The sequence below is a fragment of the Cricetulus griseus genome, chromosome 7 (assembly GCF_003668045.3).
Source record: "Cricetulus griseus strain 17A/GY chromosome 7, alternate assembly CriGri-PICRH-1.0, whole genome shotgun sequence".
In the NCBI taxonomy this organism is placed as follows: domain Eukaryota; kingdom Metazoa; phylum Chordata; class Mammalia; order Rodentia; family Cricetidae; genus Cricetulus; species Cricetulus griseus.
In genome coordinates this window covers 12,977,902-12,996,089 of record NC_048600.1, presented here as the reverse complement: position 1 = coordinate 12,996,089, position 18,188 = coordinate 12,977,902, and the positions used below count along the sequence as shown (strand labels likewise).

Genomic DNA, 18,188 nt, shown 5'->3' with positions numbered 1-18,188 from the left:
AGCCAGGTTGGACTTAATGCTTAATCTTGTTTTACAGCATTTTCTACTTGATAAAAATCCAGATGTTCTAATGTTTCTCAATAATCTGGGGGGTTTGTTATTTTTTAATTTTTAATTCTATGTACATGGTTGTTTTGCCTTCATGTTATGTCTATACCATGTGTTGCCTGGCGTCCTCAGTGGCCAAAAGAGGGCTGCAGCTCACCTGGAACTAGAGTTCCAGATGGTTGTAACCTACCATGTGGGTGCTGAGTCCTCTGCAAGAGCAGCCAGTGCTCCTAACCACTAAACTGTCACTGCAGCCCGCCAACAACTGGTTTTTGATGCTAGTGCGTGCGTGTGTGTGTGCACGCGTGCGTGCGCGTGTATATGTATGTATAGTATGTGTGTATATGTGTGTATATATAGTGTGTGTGTGTGTATAGTGTGTGTGTGTATATATATATACATACATATACATATACATATATACATACATATATATATATATATATATATATATATATATATATATAATCATTGCATAACACAACTCTGAATCAGACATGCATTAATCTCAGCCCTATCAGGCCCTGTCTGAAAAGAGAAATAAATAGTAGCAAGGTGTTTGACATGTTCTGCTACCAAGTCTTTGTATGTGTTTGTCACTGAAGATATATCAGTTTGGATTTCCCCTGTTTCAAGGGCTCATTAAGCATAGGTGGCCAGTTACTCTCACCTTTCATCATGTAGTTGGGGGGCTTCACTTTGCACATTTGGGATTTTGCTGATCTGTCCTGTGGTAGCGCTCCTCTATCTTAGCTATTTCCAATGACTTGATAGTCCCACCTGGGAGACTTAATTGAGTTACTTAGTTAGATCAAGGCTTTTGCATTTCCAGAAGATATTTTATAATAAATTTCCTCTACCCCATAATTTTCTAAATGATGCTCAAAGAGATCAAGTGGCTCACAGGAAGCCAAAGGAAATGAGAACTGCACTCAGGGATCTGATGGGAAACTCATGCTCCTGTTGCTGTACTGTCATACTGTGAGCCAGCCCCCTGTGAGCCAGGGCTTCCAGCCCAGGGTGTTACACAGAAGGAGGCGACAGGTGATGTGATGCCCAGTAAATGCACTTTATGGTCACCACCCTTTTCTTTTCTTTTCTTTGTGTAAAATTGTGTATCTGCAAATGTCAGATCCCCTGGAACTGTAGTAACAGGTGGCTGTGGGTGCCCAATATTAGCCTAGGAATAGAACTTAGGTCCTCCAGAAGAGCATGAAGTGTTCTTAATTGCTGAGCCATCTCTCCAGCCCAAGTTTTGGATTTTTGAGACAAGGTCTTATGCTGCCTTTAGACCTGCTACGTGTCCAGGCATGCACATCACACCTGTGTCTGGATCACATATTAAATTACATAGAATCATGCATTACACAGTACTGACTCATGAGAACTGATGCATGTTGGATTTCTCCAGTTTAAAATGGAGCTCTAAGGTCCCCAGTGCTCTCCTCATGCTCCCTATGCTGTATACCCAACATTACTTTCTCTCTATTCTTCCTGTCCCTTCATTTTGGCCTTCAGTGTGTTTCTAAGTGGTCCCCATTTCTGCTTTGCCTCCTGTAGGATTGGTTTGTTGTAAACCCAACAACCACCAAAAGCTTTGAGAAGCTGATGAAGATCAAGCAGCGGCAGCAGGAAGAGGAGAAGCAGCGGCAGCAGCAGGGAAGTCGACGGTCTCTGAGAAGACAGCAGCAGCCTCGCCCTGAGCAGCCAGAGAGTCAACCGGAGTCCCGGGCAGGGAAGGGCCAGGGTGGGAATGAGGAACTGGTGGTGTCAGCTGTATGTAAGGGGTCAGAGCAGGAGCCAGTGCCAGCACAGTCCCAGAAAGCAGAACCCACCAAGACCACTCACAAACGAGGGAGGAAGTAGGCAGCCATTGGTCATGCTCCTAGGAGAGTAGATGTGATCCTGTTGTCATGGGGACATGTGCAGGGGAGGCCTGAATCCTGGGGCTGGGAGAAGATGCTTTCAGCTGTTGCTGTTGGGCAGTGGCTCTCAGCTCCTCTGTGTACATTTTACAGTCTTCCTGACTACTTCACTTTCACCCCTCCCTGCCTTAGTCGGTTCATAGTTCCCATTAGCGTCCTTTTGCTTTTTCTGTTGTCCAAAGAGCTCCCTTGGGAAAGCATCTGCAGGCCCCTGGGCCCTGCACAAATTTAAGAAACCTTTGGCCGGCTTTCTTTGTTCTTTCCTGTCTGGGAAATGAATGTTCTTGGAATCTTTGTTGATTTAGTGGCTTCTCCATCATCTAGCTTATAAAACAGTTCCTAACTAATTTTTTTTAAAAAGCCTTAACAGGCTTTATCCTTCTGTATTTGTAACATAAGAGGACTAGAAAGGAGAACTGCCACTTTTGTTACAGTGTGACCCTGAACCCCAGGAAGCAGAACCCAACCAAGGATACTTATCTGTAATTTGTTTTTACTGTTGAGAGGAAGAAAATGATTGAGCATGAAAAAGCTTGCTGCGCTTGGAGCAGGGACTCACTGGACCCACAGGCATGAAAATACAGCCTTAGGGGCTGTGTCCGGAACACTATGGTGAAAAGGAAGGAAAGGGCAGTGGTAGTAATCACTTCCCCACTTCCCTGGGTTGCCAGGGTCAGTGCCCCGTAAGCTTGAGTTTGTACCTCGGTTTTAAGGGTTGGGAGATGACTCAGTCCCTGCTGTGTTGACTCCATGCCCTGGCCTCTGGAAATGCCACTGGGGTTGCAAACCAAGGTGAGCTTCCCCTCTCCCCTGCACTTACCTCACGTTAGACCACACCCACTTAAGTCCTCACCCAGGGCATTGGCCCACTTCTGTCCCTGAATGTTCTGAGAATATTGTCCTACTGTTTTGTACATGGAGTTTTATCTGCTTTATATTGTGAGCTTTTGACACCAGATGTAGATATTTCTCTGGAGCCGGAAAGAATGGTCTCTCTCTGTACCTCATGCCTGTCTGGTGGTGTTCAGTGGGCTCTCTCCCTGTGAGGGTGGATGTCTTTGGAACGTGGCTTAGATTAAGTAGCCTTGTTGTCGTGTTTCTGGTTTCTCTTTCTCCTTCTGTATAAATATTGTTCTTCTATATTCCTGCCTATTGTATATGCCTATTGCATATGCCACTGACAAAGTTAACCTTGATATGGACAAATACTACCTTTTCAAACCCGAAAAGGCTATTTGCCGCCCTGAAGTCTCTGTTCTCTGTGCTCCTCTAAATAGCTTTATCATGTGTGCTTTGTGAAGATCACTTTTCAATAATGGGGCATTAATACTTGAATCAGGCACTGCCAGAAGGGGTTATGTGGAAACAGGTCACGGAAATGATGTATTTGTGCTGTTTTTATTCCTATGTATACCCTTGAAGCCCCTGTAGTAGATGAGGGTTGTCGAGGAGGAGAAATGAGAAGCTGTGCTAAGTTCTGGTGACAAGGACTTGGGTACTGTTTGGCAATGGCAAATAAAATGACTCACTTGGAAAGTGTGTGGTTGTGTTTGCTGCTGCTTTGCTGTTGGACTCCTTGCTGACACCACATGGGACTCAGAAGATGGCTGACAACGGGTGGGGGGACATTCCAAGTCATTTCTAATTCCTTGGCTCCTGCAGTCTGCTGGTCACAATGACTGCAGCAAAAGGGAGCTGGTGCAGGGGACATAACCTGTGTCCTGTGATCTTTTCTTTTTCCTTCCCAAGGCCAACAATTAACAAGACTGATATAGTCTGGCCTAGTCACTGTATTCAGAATTTAAAATTCTTTGAAAGTGGTAAACTAAACTCAAAGGCTTCACTTCTAGTGAATCACACTGGGGAGAAATTATATGAATGTGGCAAAGCCTGAAGTTCCCATTTCACTCTTATTATTCATACTAGAGAGAAACCATATAAATGTAAAGGTTGTGGAAAAGCCTTCAGAAAAAATCTAGTCCCCTAGCCTCTAGTTCTTGTGTTGTGAACAAAACTCCAAGCAATCTTCCTCTTAGACTTAGTAAGTACCTGGATATTGTGTTAGCAACAAACTACCTCCAAGAGACAGACAAAGCCATAGAAACTACAGAATGCTCCCTTCCCAGCATCAACCAATGAGAGTGGGCTACCTGCAAGTAACAGACAAAGCCATAGAAACCACCAATGCTCCTATCAGTAGCCAACCAATCAAAAATACTAACAAACCAGTTTCCCTGACTCTGGGAAATTCCCCTAATTGTTCATCAAATGTCAACCAATCAGGAGCCGACCCATACCTACTGATGTAATTCTATGATTTTTTTCCTTTTAAATTCTGGCAATAGACTAGGGACTTCGCTCCCTCTGGAGGCTGCTGTGTCAGCCTGCTAGACGGAGTCCCTCCAGGTAGGATTAAACAATAAAGCCTTGTGTTTGCAGTTTGGTGAGTTTGTCTCCTTGGTAGTCTCTGGGGGGGTCTTTGAGACTTGGGCACAGCATCATTAGAATAATATAAACAAGAGTGGCAGTATTTGGTACATATAGGATGTTGAACAATGGGAACTTGTGTATGATGGAAATTAGTGCAATTACTTTGAACATGATTTGGTAATATCTAGTAAAGCTGAAAATGTGCCAGAAGAATAAGATCCAGTCCAGGGTGTATGTAGAAGGACTCTTCCTGCTCATGTGTGTGGGAGAGTTATGTGAGAATGACAAAATGCATGTGTGAGAGGGTAGTTACAATTCAGAGGTGCCTGACTTGTCCATTGGAGACTACCGCCTGTCCCCTAGAATCTGCTCTCATCCTCTAACACCACAGGCTAGTGGGACACATGGTTAGACTATGTCTTACTTGTTGCCTTTTCTGTCCTCCATATGGTAAATGAGTAGCCAGCTAATGTTTCTCTGTTGGAATGTGTGGAAGTGATGTGTATGCTTTGGAGACTGACTGTAAGTGAGGAATATAGCTATGATTAATGGGTGACTACCATTTACATGGGCCTGTGTTTGGTCCCTGGCTCTGGGGAGAAAGTTCTCATCTAGATTCACTTCTCTTTGCTTCTTGGTGCCATGATTCGAGCTTTTCTGGTCTGCCACACCCTGTATGTTTGATAGACCAATATCTCTAAAGGTGTGACTAAATAAATTCCTCTTTAAAGGAAAAGGGAGATCGTGTACCATGCATTCCTTTCCAATTTTGTCTGTTAGATGCAAATGAGGCAATGCCTCACAGGATAAGAGTGTGCAAAATGGAAGGTGGTAGACTCTGAGTCAGCCCCTGAAGGGGAGCTATTTGCCAAGCAGGAGCACCTGAGACATTAAAACCTACTCTGATACATTATCTTTTCTATCCAGATGGATAAAATGTGATAGTCACACAGTGGAATACTGTCCTAGTTTGGTTCGTGTTTCTGTGATAAACACCATATGCAAAAGCAACCTAGGGAGAAAAGGGTTTATTTTATTCTACAGCTTCTAGTCCTTCATGGAGGGAAGCCAGGACAGGAGCTTCGGAACCTGGAGGCAGAAACAGAAGCAACAGGCTGTGGAGGAGTGCTAGTTCGTTCATCGTGGGTTGCTCAGTTTGGTTTTTAATGTAATCCAGGCACCACTCCCACATCAATTATCAATTAAGAAAATGCCCCCAGGGGCTGGAGAGATGGCTCAGAGGTTAAGAGCACTGGCAGCTCTTCCAGAGGCCCTGAGTTCAATTCTCAGCAACCACATGGTGGCTCACAACCTTCTATAATGAGATTTGGTGCCCTCTTCTGGTGTGTAGGCATATATGCCAGAACACTGTATACATAAAAAATATTTTTAAAAAATTTAAAAGAAGAAAGAAAATGCCCCCCAAAGACTTGCCTATAGGTCATTCTGATGGAGACATTTTCTCAATTGAGGTTCCCTCTTCCCAGATGGCACTAGCTTGTGTCAAGTTGACAAAAACTTCACTAGTACAAAGTATATATAGTTATATAGTTATATAGTTATATAGTTTATATAGTTATATATTACAAATTATATATATAGTTATATATTACTATATATATATATATAGTTATATATTACAAAGTCACCATCAGACATACATGCAAAACACCCAGAAAATAAAAATAAATCATCACAAAAAATTTCTGTATAACTCAGGAGTTCTTCTTTTAACAGCAAGTGACATTTCTAATCCTATTAAAAGAGACAGATGGATGAGTGGTGGTGGCGCACACCTTTAATTCTAGCACTTGAGAGGCAGAGGCAGGTGGAAGGTGGATCTCTGTGAGTTTGAGGCCAGCCTGGTCTTCAAGAGTGAGTTACAGGATAGCCAGGACTGTTACACAGAGAAACCCTGTCTTGAAAAAACCAAAAACAGAGAGAGAGAGAGAGAGAGAGAGAGAGAGAGAGAGAGAGAGAGAGAAGGAGAGAGGGAGGGAAGGAGGGAGGGAGAGAGATAGGAGAGAGAGAGAGGAGAGGAGAGGAGAAATATGATATGCTGGGCATGGTAATCCATATAATATAGATAATATAGATTAGGTGTGTGTGTGTGTGTGTGTGTGTGTGTGTGTGTGTGTGTGTGTGTGTGTGTTCAAGCGCCACAGTAAACATGTGGGAGTCGTAAGACAACTTATGGGAGTTAGTTCTCACCTTTCCATCATGTGGATTCTAGAGATCAAACTCAAGTCATCTCAAGAACACTCCTTGGGCCTTGGTGATGAGTGTCCTGAAGTTGACCAGGTGACTTCAGTCTGTCTGGGTATGTCAGTTATGACATATTTGACTCAAGAAAACCACTAAAGAAGTGTTATACTTGTTCAGGGGTGAAAGATAGTCCATCATAGAGAATGCTAAATGCCGATCCAAGACTGCAATAACATTCACATACTCCAATTCCCATATATGTTTTCTAAATTCACCACATGGGTTCTGGGAGCTGAACCCAAGTCCTCTGCAAGAGCAGCAATTCCTTTTTGCCACTGAGCTATCATCTCATCTCTCCAGCCTTTCATTCACTTGGTGTTTTGAGACAGGGTCTCATGTATCCTAGCTGGTCTTTGACTCACTGTGTAGAAGATGATGCTGGTCCTCCTGCTTCCACCTCCAGAGTGTTGGGTTTACGGTGAGTGATGCCACACCAAGCTTCAACTGGTGCTGGAGACTGAACTCGGGGCTCACCAGGTAAGCACTCTGACAAGCCACATCTCAGCCCCTCTCATTCACTTAATTCTTAATTTTTTCAAATTGTATTTAGTGCGATCTGACAATCCAGGCAATGTTGGAGAGGATAACCTAAAAGCCCTTCCCCTAAAATGAGATTGATGACTTCTCTTTATGCCATCCTAGAGCCCTCATCCAGTGGCTGATGGAAGCAGAGACTGACATCCACAGATATACACTGAGCTGAAATCTGGAATTTAGTTGAAGAGAGGGAGGAATGAAGAGCGAAGGGGTCTGTACCAGGTTGGAGAAACCCACAGAAACAGTTGGCCTGAACAAGGGGGAGAACATCGACCCCAGATGCTGTCCAGGAGGCCAGTACAACACTGATCCAGACCCCTGAACATGGATGTCAATAAGGAGGCCTCTGCACTCCAGGGAGCCTGTGGTGATGGATTAGCATTTTTCCCTGGTGTAAGAAGGAACTTTGAGAGCCCATCCCACGTGAAGGGATACACTCTGGCCCTGGACACATGGGGAAGGGCCTAGGCCCAGCACAGGAAGATTTGGTGGACTTTGCAGAACTCCCGTTGAGGGCTCTACCCTGCATGGGGAGTGGTGGGTGGATGGGGTGGGGGGTAGGTTGGGGGTTGGGGAGGAGGGATGGGGTGAGGGGAGGGAGAGGGAGAAGGGACTAACATGTGAAACAAGCTTGTTCCCTAACTAGAACTAATAAATAAAAAAAAAATTGTATTTAGTGCAGTGTGTGTGCGTGTTTGCACTGGTTCCCATGCCCTTTTGTGGTCCTCATGGGCAAAGCATATGTATTGGCAAGCAGGTCCACATGTACATACATAAGTAAAACTAAACCTTTAGAAAGTAAGTGAGAAGGAGAGAGGAAAAGTGGGGACAAGTGACGCAGTAAAGAGACAATGGGATGTAGATTTGTGGTAGATCTATTATCTAGATGGGGAATCAATCCCCAGACAACTTCCATCCCTTTACTGACTGTGCCTATAGAGTTTGCACTCATTCCTTCTACCTGGATATCCATGTGCTACACCTATGCTCAACAGTCAGCTCTCAGCTCAAAAGCTTGCTCCACTACTCACCAAACAGCACCTCCCTAACTCTGTCACCTGCTCACCTGCTTTCTGAGTATAGGTATTTCTTCTAGCTCTGTAGACCAGGCTGGCCTCGAACTCACAGAACTCACTGAGAGTCGCCTGCCTCTGCCTCCCAAGTGCTGGGATTAAAGGTGTGCGCCACCACTGTCCAGTGCTTCACACTATTTCATTAGAAAATTAACTTCATAACAGGAAGACAAGAGGATCCTTGGTGACTTCAGTTTTGCTCTTTGTTCACTCCCAGGACACGGTAGGTTCTGCTCCAGCAATTCTTCATTGCTAACTTATGATAGCTTTCTCAGTATTCAAGGCAAGAGTTAGTTACACATTTTTTAAAAAGATTTATTTATTATGTATACAGTGCTCTATCTGCATGTTTGCCTGCACACCAGAGGAGGGTACCAGGTCTTATTATAGATGGTTGTGAGTTACCATGTGGTTGCTGGGAATTGAACTCAGGACCTCTGGAAGAGCAGCCAGCACTCTTAACCTCTGAGCCATCTCTCCAGCCCCCGAGCTAGTTACTCTTACATTACTTTTAAGAAGCTGTCTATTTCATTCTCAAGACAATGTACAACAAGGACAGTTACACCAGCTGTGCACTGGGGGTTGGGGGGGAGATGCAGAAGACAACGCTAACTGACCCAAGCTAGGACCCCAGGTTTCCCAGAGGAAGGAACTGGAGTGGAAGTTGACCAGAAACCAATCCTCTGGAGTCTTTACTGCCACAGAGGCCCTCCTTCCCTTCAGATGTGACCTTCCTCCTGCCACAGGCAGTCTCTCACCAGGCCCCTCAAGGTAGTCATTTCTAGAAAGGTGGTTCTTCTTGACTCCTGCTGTTCCCACCTGTCCCGAGCAATAGTCTCGCCAGCAAGAACCACACAGGACACTCGGATCCTTCTGCAGGAAAGCTTTAATGCGTCTTGAGAGGAGAGCATAAGCTTACCAGAGCGGAGACCCCGAGCCAAGAATCCTGTCCCCTAATAAAGGCTGGCAGCCGCTGCCTGGGACGTGTCACCCTATGATTGGCTTCAGCTCCTCAGGCCATATGAGCCACAGAATAGGCAGAGATCAAGGAAATGGAAAATTACCCAGCGCCTGCGCAATAATTTACATTCAGTGCCTGCAGGCGCCATCATTGTAATGGAGAATGCAGGGACGGCTCCCTACATCTCCCCCTTTTTTTATTAATTAATGATAAGGCTTTATATTTTTACAAGCAAATAGGTCACCCATATGTTGAGGGATAGAGGCAGAGGTTGTACCTTCCCAATCAAACATTAAGACTGTGTACAAGAGTCGCCATCAGGCTGTTAGCTTGACCCGAAGCGCTCTCGACCTGTCCTCTGCCGTTTTTCTGGGAAAGGGAGACTAGGGCAGGCAACCCTTATGCAGGACAACATGCCTCCCAGAGAAGCCTGCATACTGGGCAACTCTCTGTGCGATGCCTTGCTCAACATCCCTCATGGGCTGCTCAAACCAGACACTCTACCCTGTGCAATGAGCCTAGGCTCCGGGTGTGCAAGAGCTGTCTGGCCGGCGGCCTATTGCTTAAGCATAGTTAGCCAAATATCAGTGGAAGCCCCTTGTTCCAAAGCTACAAGCGCTTGGGCGATAACCACCTTGTCTCTCTTAGTTTGAGCCCTGAGCCTACAGACCAGCCAGAGAAGCAACATCAATCCGCAGCAAACGGCTGCACCAAACAATCCCATCCCCACCCCTTAAGCGATCTATGATGACAATCTCTCCGTCAAGGACAGGAGTTAATCTGGATAATAATAGCGGCTCTCAACTCCCGGGGAGAAGGTGGAGTTCCAACTTTTGAAGGTCCGAAGGGGCTCTTCGGGTGAGTCTTTCCGGGATCCACAGGGGATTCTCTTCATCCTGTGGAAAAACACATATAGCTCCCCTGGATCTTATGAGAATAGGATCCGGGCCTCTCCAAAGACCAGTTAAGATATCTTTCCATTTTACCATTTCCTTTGGCCTTTCAGGTTTTGAGGTGTGATGCTTGGCCGCAGTATGGCCCCGAGCGTCAATGTTTATGAGGCTTTAAAGCCCCAGGCATTCCAGGCCTCCAAGAAGTGTTGAATAACATGCATGACCTTTTCCCCTATCAAAGACTGGGAAAGCCATCTGTAATTTTCTCCGCTCCTCTAATGGTAAAAAGGAGTCGGTACCAAATAATGGGGGTGTTGATGGAAGTACACCCGCTGGATTAACAGGTGTCTTAAATTTACCGGGGTGTGACCGGTTATTCCCTATTTTCTCTCCCTCCTTTTTTGTTTCTTTTTTACCTAGCTGAGCTGTTTCCTCTAAAACTTTATCTCTTGAGCTTTTAGAGTCATCAGAGCTATCAAGATTTAAAGCTTTAAACTTATTTACAGAATCATCTAACAAATTACTCACTCCCTTGTCATTAGACATCCCGGGAGGTCCTTTTTCCTTATTTGTTGTTGTTTTTCTTCTTATACATACTCCCTTGTCATTAGACATCCCGGGAGGTCCTTTTTCCTTATATTTTATTGTTGGGCGCGCCCCATCTCTCACTACATTCGGTTTCTGACATGTAATTCTGGACTTCTTTAAGATTGCTACAACAGTGAAAAAGATCAACAATCCCAAGCCAAAGTCCAGAAAAGACATACCTCTCCGAATTTACCACCCTGCAGTTCTGAATCCGCCTTGTAGCCAAGGGGTCTCCGCGGTGCCGGCGATGTTAACAAGTTCCCGGGTTTCGGCACCAGATGTCCCGAGCTATTGTCTCGCCAGCAAGAACCACACAGGACACTCGGATCCTTCTGCAGGAAAGCTTTAATGCGTCTTGAGAGGAGAGCATAAGCTTACCAGAGCGGAGACCCCGAGCCAAGAATCCTGTCCCCTAATAAAGGCTGGCAGCCGCTGCCTGGGACGTGTCACCCTATGATTGGCTTCAGCTCCTCAGGCCATATGAGCCACAGAATAGGCAGAGATCAAGGAAATGGAAAATTACCCAGCGCCTGCGCAATAATTTACATTCAGTGCCTGCAGGCACCATCATTGTAATGGAGAATGCAGGGACGGCTCCCTATACCCACCACCACCAGACATGCAGTGGGCTGATGTCCCATGAGGTCTCAGACTCAGTGGGAGTTGCAGTCTAGCTCCTCACCATAGAGACCCAAATCACTAGAGAGACTTCTGTGACATTCCATGAGACCATTGTGTGGGGAGCGTTTGACCCAATCTGAGGACTAGGGTACAATGATAGGCCAGAGGGGTGTCTAACTGGTGATTGTGCCTGAGAAATGGGAGGGTTGGACAATTGAGGTGTGTAGGGCGCTTCAGCAAGGGCTGGTAGTTGTTAAAATAGGACTTGGGAGGGGCAAGGCCCTAGTCAGGAGTGAGAGAGGAGATGGTATCCCCAGAACAGGACAGCCAAATTTCAAAAGACAAAAGCCCCAGAAGATCTTGGAACCAATCCAAGCAATCTGCTAGTACTAATTTGGTAGTAGAGACTAAGAAATCATGTGATGTTGACCCCAAAGTAAAGACGCCTCTTGAAAATTGTGCTCCCCAAAGGCAGACACTCCTAATTAGTTCTTTGGCGAAAAACCCCAGCGAGCAGACTGACCTGAATAAATGCCTGAGTACCGGAACTAGGTAGGTACTGAGGAGGGAGACTGATGTGAACGGAAGGTTTTCTAGGCTTGGCAATGGTGATGGAAGAGGAAGGACCTGGAAGATGGCCCAGTGGCTCGGGTGCCTGCCACATGGCAAGAGGACCTGAATTCAGATCACCAAAACCCACTTAGAAAGCTGAGCAAACAGAACATGCCTGTAACTCCTAAAGTGGGATGGGAGCATGGAAACAGGCAGATCCCAGATGTTTATTGACCAGCCGGCTAGCATAGCATGAGAAACAGGTTTGGTGAGAGACCCTGTCATAGTTAGGGTTTCTATTGCTCTGATAAAACGCCGGGCGTTGGTGGCGCACGCCTTTAATCCCAGCACTTGGGAGGCAGAGGCAAGCGGATCTCTGTGAATTCGAGGCCAGCCTGGTCTCCAGGGCAAGTGCCAGGATAGGCTCCAAAGCTACACAGAGAAACCCTGTCTCGAAAAAACAAAAAACAAAAAAATCAAAACAAAAAACCCCCCACCATAACCAAAAGTGACACTGGGGAGGGAAGGGTTAATTTCTTCTTACACTTCTGTATCACAGTTAAAAAGAAGTCAGGGCAGGAACTGAAGCAGAAGCCATGGAGGTACACTGCGTGGCCTGCCCTTTCAGTCAATTCAGGACCACCTGCCTAGGGGTGCCATCCTATCCCTGTGAACTGGGTCCACCTACATCAGTCATTAATTTAAATAAAATTCCTATAGGTTTCTACAGACAATCTGGTGCAGTCGTTTCTCAGTGTAGCTTCTCCCAAATCGCTCCTGCGTGTGTCAAATTGATACAAGTCTAACCAGTACTGGTCTTATCTGGAGCATGATAGAAACCCAAAAGATTTTTTTTTGTAAGAATACAATAAAATAGGGGCAGGTGGTGGCGCATGCCTTTAATCCCAGTACTTGGGAGGCAGATGCAGGTGAATTTCTGGGAGTTCAAGGCCAGCCTGGTCTGTAAAGAGATCTAGGACAGCCAGGACTGTTATATGGAGAAACCGTGTCTGAGGGCCAGGGCTGGTAGAAGAATACAATCACACAAAGGTCTGGGCTAGTTTTCAGTTATTGTTTTCTCAACTGTGCCTAAGAACTGATACAGGAATGCTTCCTTTGTTCTTCATCCAGCTTTGCCCAGAGCTCCAAAGGCTCTCCCCACACATCAATGTATTTTACTATTCTCAATGAATTTTTCAAGTCAGAGAGTCTAACAAAACTGGAGAACAAGGTAAAAAGAAGGACGATGGAGGCGCTGGAGTTGCTGAGCAACAATATAGAGGAGGTTCAGCTCCAGCGGGAGCAGCTGGTGGAGGAGAACAAGCTGCTAGAAGAGGACAGGCTCTACCTAGAGACTGAGAGCAACTATTTTTTGAGATTCCTAAGAAAACAAAATGATGAGTGTAGAAAGAAACATGAGGACCTGTGGCATCAGTATTTCCAGGAATGTGCAGAGATGCGACGAAGGAAACAAGAGCTGGAATCCAACTTTGCCAAACAAAACAAAGACCTTCAAACACAACTCTTGCAGGGAAGAAAGACCCAGTCCCACCTGAGGCAACAGGCTCAGTCATTGAAGCATATTAACTCAGTAAAGAAGGCTCAGGAGATGAAAATCCAGGCGTTACAGAAGGAGCTGGAGAACATGAAAGTGGAGACGGCTATAAAGGACCTCCAGGAACACTTGCAGTTCCTGCAGCAAAAGGCGCTCCTGGACAGACAGCTGCAGGAACTGAAATGGCTTCAGGTGGGACGGCACAGCACCAAGGAGGTTAAGAAAAAGGTCCAGGTCTTGAAGTCCACAGCCAGGAAGGTGAATTCCGAGTATTGCGATAGTGTCCAAAAAGAGAATCAGGGGATACAGGAGGAATTAGTGAAGCAAGTCCAGGAGTATCGCAAGCTAGCGTCTATAAAGGGGCAGTTAGAGAAGTGGAAAGAACAACTGAAGGAGGAGCAGTGGTGCCAAGAAGCCATAGTTAGAGGGAGACAACAGCTGAGGGCAAAGAGAGGCAGAAGTCACAATTATGATCCTTGTCCCAAAGAATAGGGTGCCGCGAGGCCACACTGAACCATCCTTTATGTACCAAATCAAGAATAAGTCCAAAGTAATTTATTTATTAGCCAGAGAAATAAGAATTGGAAACAAGTGGTCTCTGGCACTGTCTTGGCCTACTGGGGAAGCTGTTGAATTGCTATCGACACTGGACATGAGCCAGTTTGGAAAAATCATTTGGATACTTTTCAGGATTCCCATGGAGGACCACTAAATGACATGGGATCTTTTTTCAGAAACTAGGATTCACAGTGCAATAAATTACTCTTCTAGCCACAGTCTGTTATAATGCCAAAAATACAACTACCTTAGTGAGCATCCTCATTTATAGAGGAAACGACACTGGGTGATGTTAAAGAGAGTGAAGTAACACGGAGCTAGACCTGAAAATTAAAGGCTATTGAGCAACCTGGGGAAGGAAACATCCGGGGAAGAGACCAGTATTGTATGCAAATGCCCTAAAATCAAATCGAGGTGAGTCATTTCAACAAACCAACCAACCAACTGCATGTAACACAAGTATTGACAGCGAGATGGTTTCAGTGGCCAAGGCTGAGTATGATCTCCAAAACCCAGGGTAGAGGAAACAACAGACTCCAAGTAGCCCTCTCATCTCCACATGGGCACCATGGTTCTCTCTCTCTCTCTCTCTCTCTCTCTCTCTCTCTCTCTCTCTCTCTCTGTCTCTCTGTGAAATCATATTTTAAAGAAATATTGCTAGTGAATGATCAGAGAATTTGGATAAAGGAGAGGAAGGTGAAACTGGTAAGAGATAGAGAGAGGCAGGAGCCAAGGAGACAAGTGAAAATGATACTGTTGGCTTTCACATCTGAATGCACAGTGGAACCCTTTGCTCAAAGAGAAGTGACTAGGGGGTGAGAGAATTAAGAGTACTTGCACAGTAAAATAGCTAAGGCATTGCCTTTAAGAAAGAGGTAGGAGAGATCTATTATTCTTTCTGTTGTATACTTTATCTTCTTTTGTTTTTTGAGACAGGATTTCACTTGATATCCAAGGCTGCCCTGGAATTCATTATGTAGCCATTGTGTGGCCTTAAACTCATGGCAAATCTACCTGTGTCAGCCTTCTGGGTGCTACAGTCGCAGGCATGAGCCAGGGCACCCATAGGTATGATCATGAGCTGATCTGATATGGGTAACCTGTCAACTGAGACTCTCCCCACAGGCGACTTTTGGTTGTATCAAGTTGATACTGAAATCTAGCCAGGACAGAACCATATTGAGAGTTCATATTAATATCAACAACCTGTTGTTGTGTCCAGCACTGCCTCCTGGTTGGCCATGTTCCACTGAAAATTTAGAAAACAGTGTGGTCAGGAAAATCTATATTGTGCCCTCAGATCCCACAAAATCTATATTGTGTTACAAGGGCAGGAGGCAGGATCTATTTCTGGTACCATGCCTCCCTCGCCATGAATTACCCATCATGCCCAGCAGGTCTTGGGAGCTAATGAGCTGTGGACACACTGCATTTGTGACTTACTTTTACCTGTCAACACCTTTTGTTTTTCATTTTGGCCTTCAACCTGAGTATCTTCTGCCTTGGCTCTCTGAGTGAAACACCCCTGCCCCTTAGCCCTTTCTTTCTCAAGTTTGTCTCCTCCTCCTTCTGTCGGCGGCTTCCCCGATCCCCACCCCCGGCGGCCTCCACTTCCCCCGCCACCCGCCGCACGCCCGGCCCGAGAACGAGCACCAGGTGGGCTGGCCCGAGAACGAACACCAAGTGAGCCGGCCTGGAGCCCTGCCCCTGAGCCCCCGCCCGATGAGAAACACTCCGTCCCAAGGTCTCCGCCCCCAAGGTCAGCCATCTGGACGCGGAGGGGGGGAATTGAGTCTGTTGTACCAGACACCAGACCTTGAGAATATGCTGATCTGGAATGGCTCTGTGTCTCATTTGAACCATCCAATAGAAATGATTCTGTATTTCGCCTCATTTGAAAGACTCTGTGTTTCACCTCATTTGAATAACTCTGTACTTTGCCTCATTTGAATAACCCTGTATAGCGCCTCATTTACATTGACCAATGGGAATAGCTCTGTACAATGCCTCATTAGAATTATCCATTAGAATCCCTGCTTCTAGCTTGTGCCTTTTTCCCTATATAAGGACCCCTTTCCCTTGGCACGGGGCACTTGGCCTCACAGAAGCTAAGTCTCCCGGGTACCCGTATCTCCAATAAAGCCTTTTGCAGTTTGCATCCAAGTTCGTGGTCTCGCTGATTCCTGGGTGCGGGTCTCCGTCTACGAAAGTACCTCTTCGGGGGTCTTTCATGAGCACTGTGAATACAGGTGTTAATATGAAAGGACTTTAAACAAAGTATCCCCAATCTATTTTAAAAAATTACAACAAGCCTGCTTTTATTTCTAACATAATGGATGGGTGGGATCTCCCATGTGCTTGGGATATGATTGACAGCCATCTACACTGAGAATAGGGGTTTCAAAGCTTGCTCTTTTTTTTTCAATAAGTAGGAGGAATCAAATTTGTAGAAAAATAAAGAGATCAAAGTTTCACCTGCCATTTTGCTGATATCATAGCCAAGAGATGGGTCAGTGAATATAGGTGCTTACAGTCAAGCCAGCCAACCTGAGTTCCATCCCTGGAACCCACAGGGTAGGGAATGGCAACCCCCACAAGTTGTCCTCTAACTTATACACAAAATATGGCATGCATGCTCACATACATGCACACTCACACACATAACTGTAATTAAAAAGATGCCAAATGTAAATGTCACAACTAAACTAACTGAAGTGTATGTCTACTGCCAGCAAAATAATTTTCACATAAAGTCACCCATATCACCACTAGAAAGTAACACAAGCCAGACCATGCTGCCCGACGAGGGCTTGAGTCAGATCAGGTCAGGTCAATCACTGTCCATCTGAAATTTTGAGACAAGGTTGATCATTGACCCTGGAGCTCACCAATTTGGCTAAGCTAGCTGGCCAGTGAGCTCCAGGGTTCCCCCCATCTCTGGCTCCCCAGCACTGGGATTATAGGCACATGACACAATGCTTGGGCTTTTATGTGGGTTCTGGGGACAGAGCTCTGGTCCTTACCCAAGCTCTTTACCAACTGAGCCATCTTTATATATCCTTCTATAAACCATTAGATAATATGCATCATTATATGATTATATATATTCTCCTTTAAAAATTTTTTATTCTATGTGCATTGGTGTGAAGGTGTCAGATCTCCTGGAACTGAAGTTACAGACAGTTGTGAGCTGCCATGTGGCTCCTGGGAATTGAACCAGGAGCCTCTGGAAGAACAGTCAGTGCTCTTAACTGCTGAGCCATCTCTCCAGCCCATATTCTCCTTCTTGTTTTTCAAGAGTTTTATCCATTTTGCAAGAATGTCAACAAAACCAAGGGATACCTGACCTACAGCCCTAGCCCTTTACCCCCCTCTTTTTATTATTTATTTATTTATTTATTTATTTATTTATTTATTTATTGAGCTACCTTTCTCTTAAAGGGGACTTTTTAGGAGTTTGACTTTGGCTCACTTGGGCCTTTGATTTTCTTTCCTTGGACAAATGGACAAAACTAAAACATTTTTGGTCAGTCTCTTGTCATACGGTCTTTCCCTCATGCGTTTCATCCTACTCGTCTCAACTCAGATCCCTCACTATAAATTATTCAGCCACACTTGGGTCACAAACACCCCTCTTCTTTCATCCCCTTTGCATTTGGTGAGAACGCTGCTTGAACTGTTTCTTCCTCCGTTTTTTGAAGGACAGTATTCATCCTATCTTTCAAAGTTTTTCCATAATTTTTACCTAATATTTTCTAGAATATAATGATCTTTAATTTTTTTTTTTCTTCTTAGCCAATAAGATAGAAGGTGGATTGCCATTTCAGTCCGCTAACCTCACAATCTTGACAGATTTGTGCCACGTAACTTTAGGTTTGGGATTCCACCTCGTTTCGCCCCTGGAGACACGAGCTTTGCCCCTCCCAGGTCCTCCCTCACCCCTGTCAACTCTCCCTGGTTCTCTACACTTCCCCTCACATGTCCAGAGCCCCTACTTGGCAGCTGCAGCATCTAGACAGTCCAGAGAGCCTGACGCCCACAGGCCCTTCTGGAGCCCAGCAGGTTTGGGCGATTTGGATATTCCGGCCAATCGTAGCCCTAAGGGCAGCAGGTAGGATCATCCGACCAATCGCAGCTCTGAACGCAAGAGGACGAATTCTCCGGCCAATCGCAGCCCGGAAT

The 18,188-nt window shown here is 45.5% G+C and overlaps 2 protein-coding genes across 7 annotated transcripts in view; both read left to right on the top strand.

The window, feature by feature from the left end:
* The window catches only part of Znf512 (zinc finger protein 512), a 37,052-nt gene extending 33,540 nt beyond the window's left edge, over nucleotides 1–3,512 (top strand). For 5 of the 6 annotated variants that reach the window (XM_027424437.2, XM_027424438.2, XM_027424440.2 and 2 more), the window contains one exon: nucleotides 1,609–1,914. In XM_027424437.2, the coding sequence (XP_027280238.1) occupies nucleotides 1,609–1,914 (306 nt within the window). Of the gene's footprint in view, nucleotides 1–1,608 lie in introns of all 6 variants that reach the window. The other variant, XM_027424436.2, reaches the window with a different exon arrangement.
* Nucleotides 3,513–11,645: 8,133 nt separating this feature from the next.
* On the top strand, nucleotides 11,646–14,174 carry Ccdc121 (coiled-coil domain containing 121). The gene is made up of 2 exons (XM_027424394.2): nucleotides 11,646–11,893; nucleotides 13,025–14,174. The coding sequence occupies exons 1-2, from the start codon at nucleotides 11,646–11,648 to the stop codon at nucleotides 13,938–13,940; spliced, it is 1,164 nt and encodes a 387-aa protein (XP_027280195.1). The 3' UTR covers nucleotides 13,941–14,174.
* Nucleotides 14,175–18,188: the final 4,014 nt, after the last annotated feature.

Bases quoted from the DNA above. Each gene is read 5' to 3' on its own strand.
- Ccdc121 (XM_027424394.2), top strand. From the start codon at position 11,646: ATGGTATCCCCAGAACAGGACAGCCAAATTTCAAAAGACAAAAGCCCC. The intron at 11,894-13,024 runs GTAGGTACTGAG...TTCTTCATCCAG, and splicing joins TGCCTGAGTACCGGAACTAG to CTTTGCCCAGAGCTCCAAAG.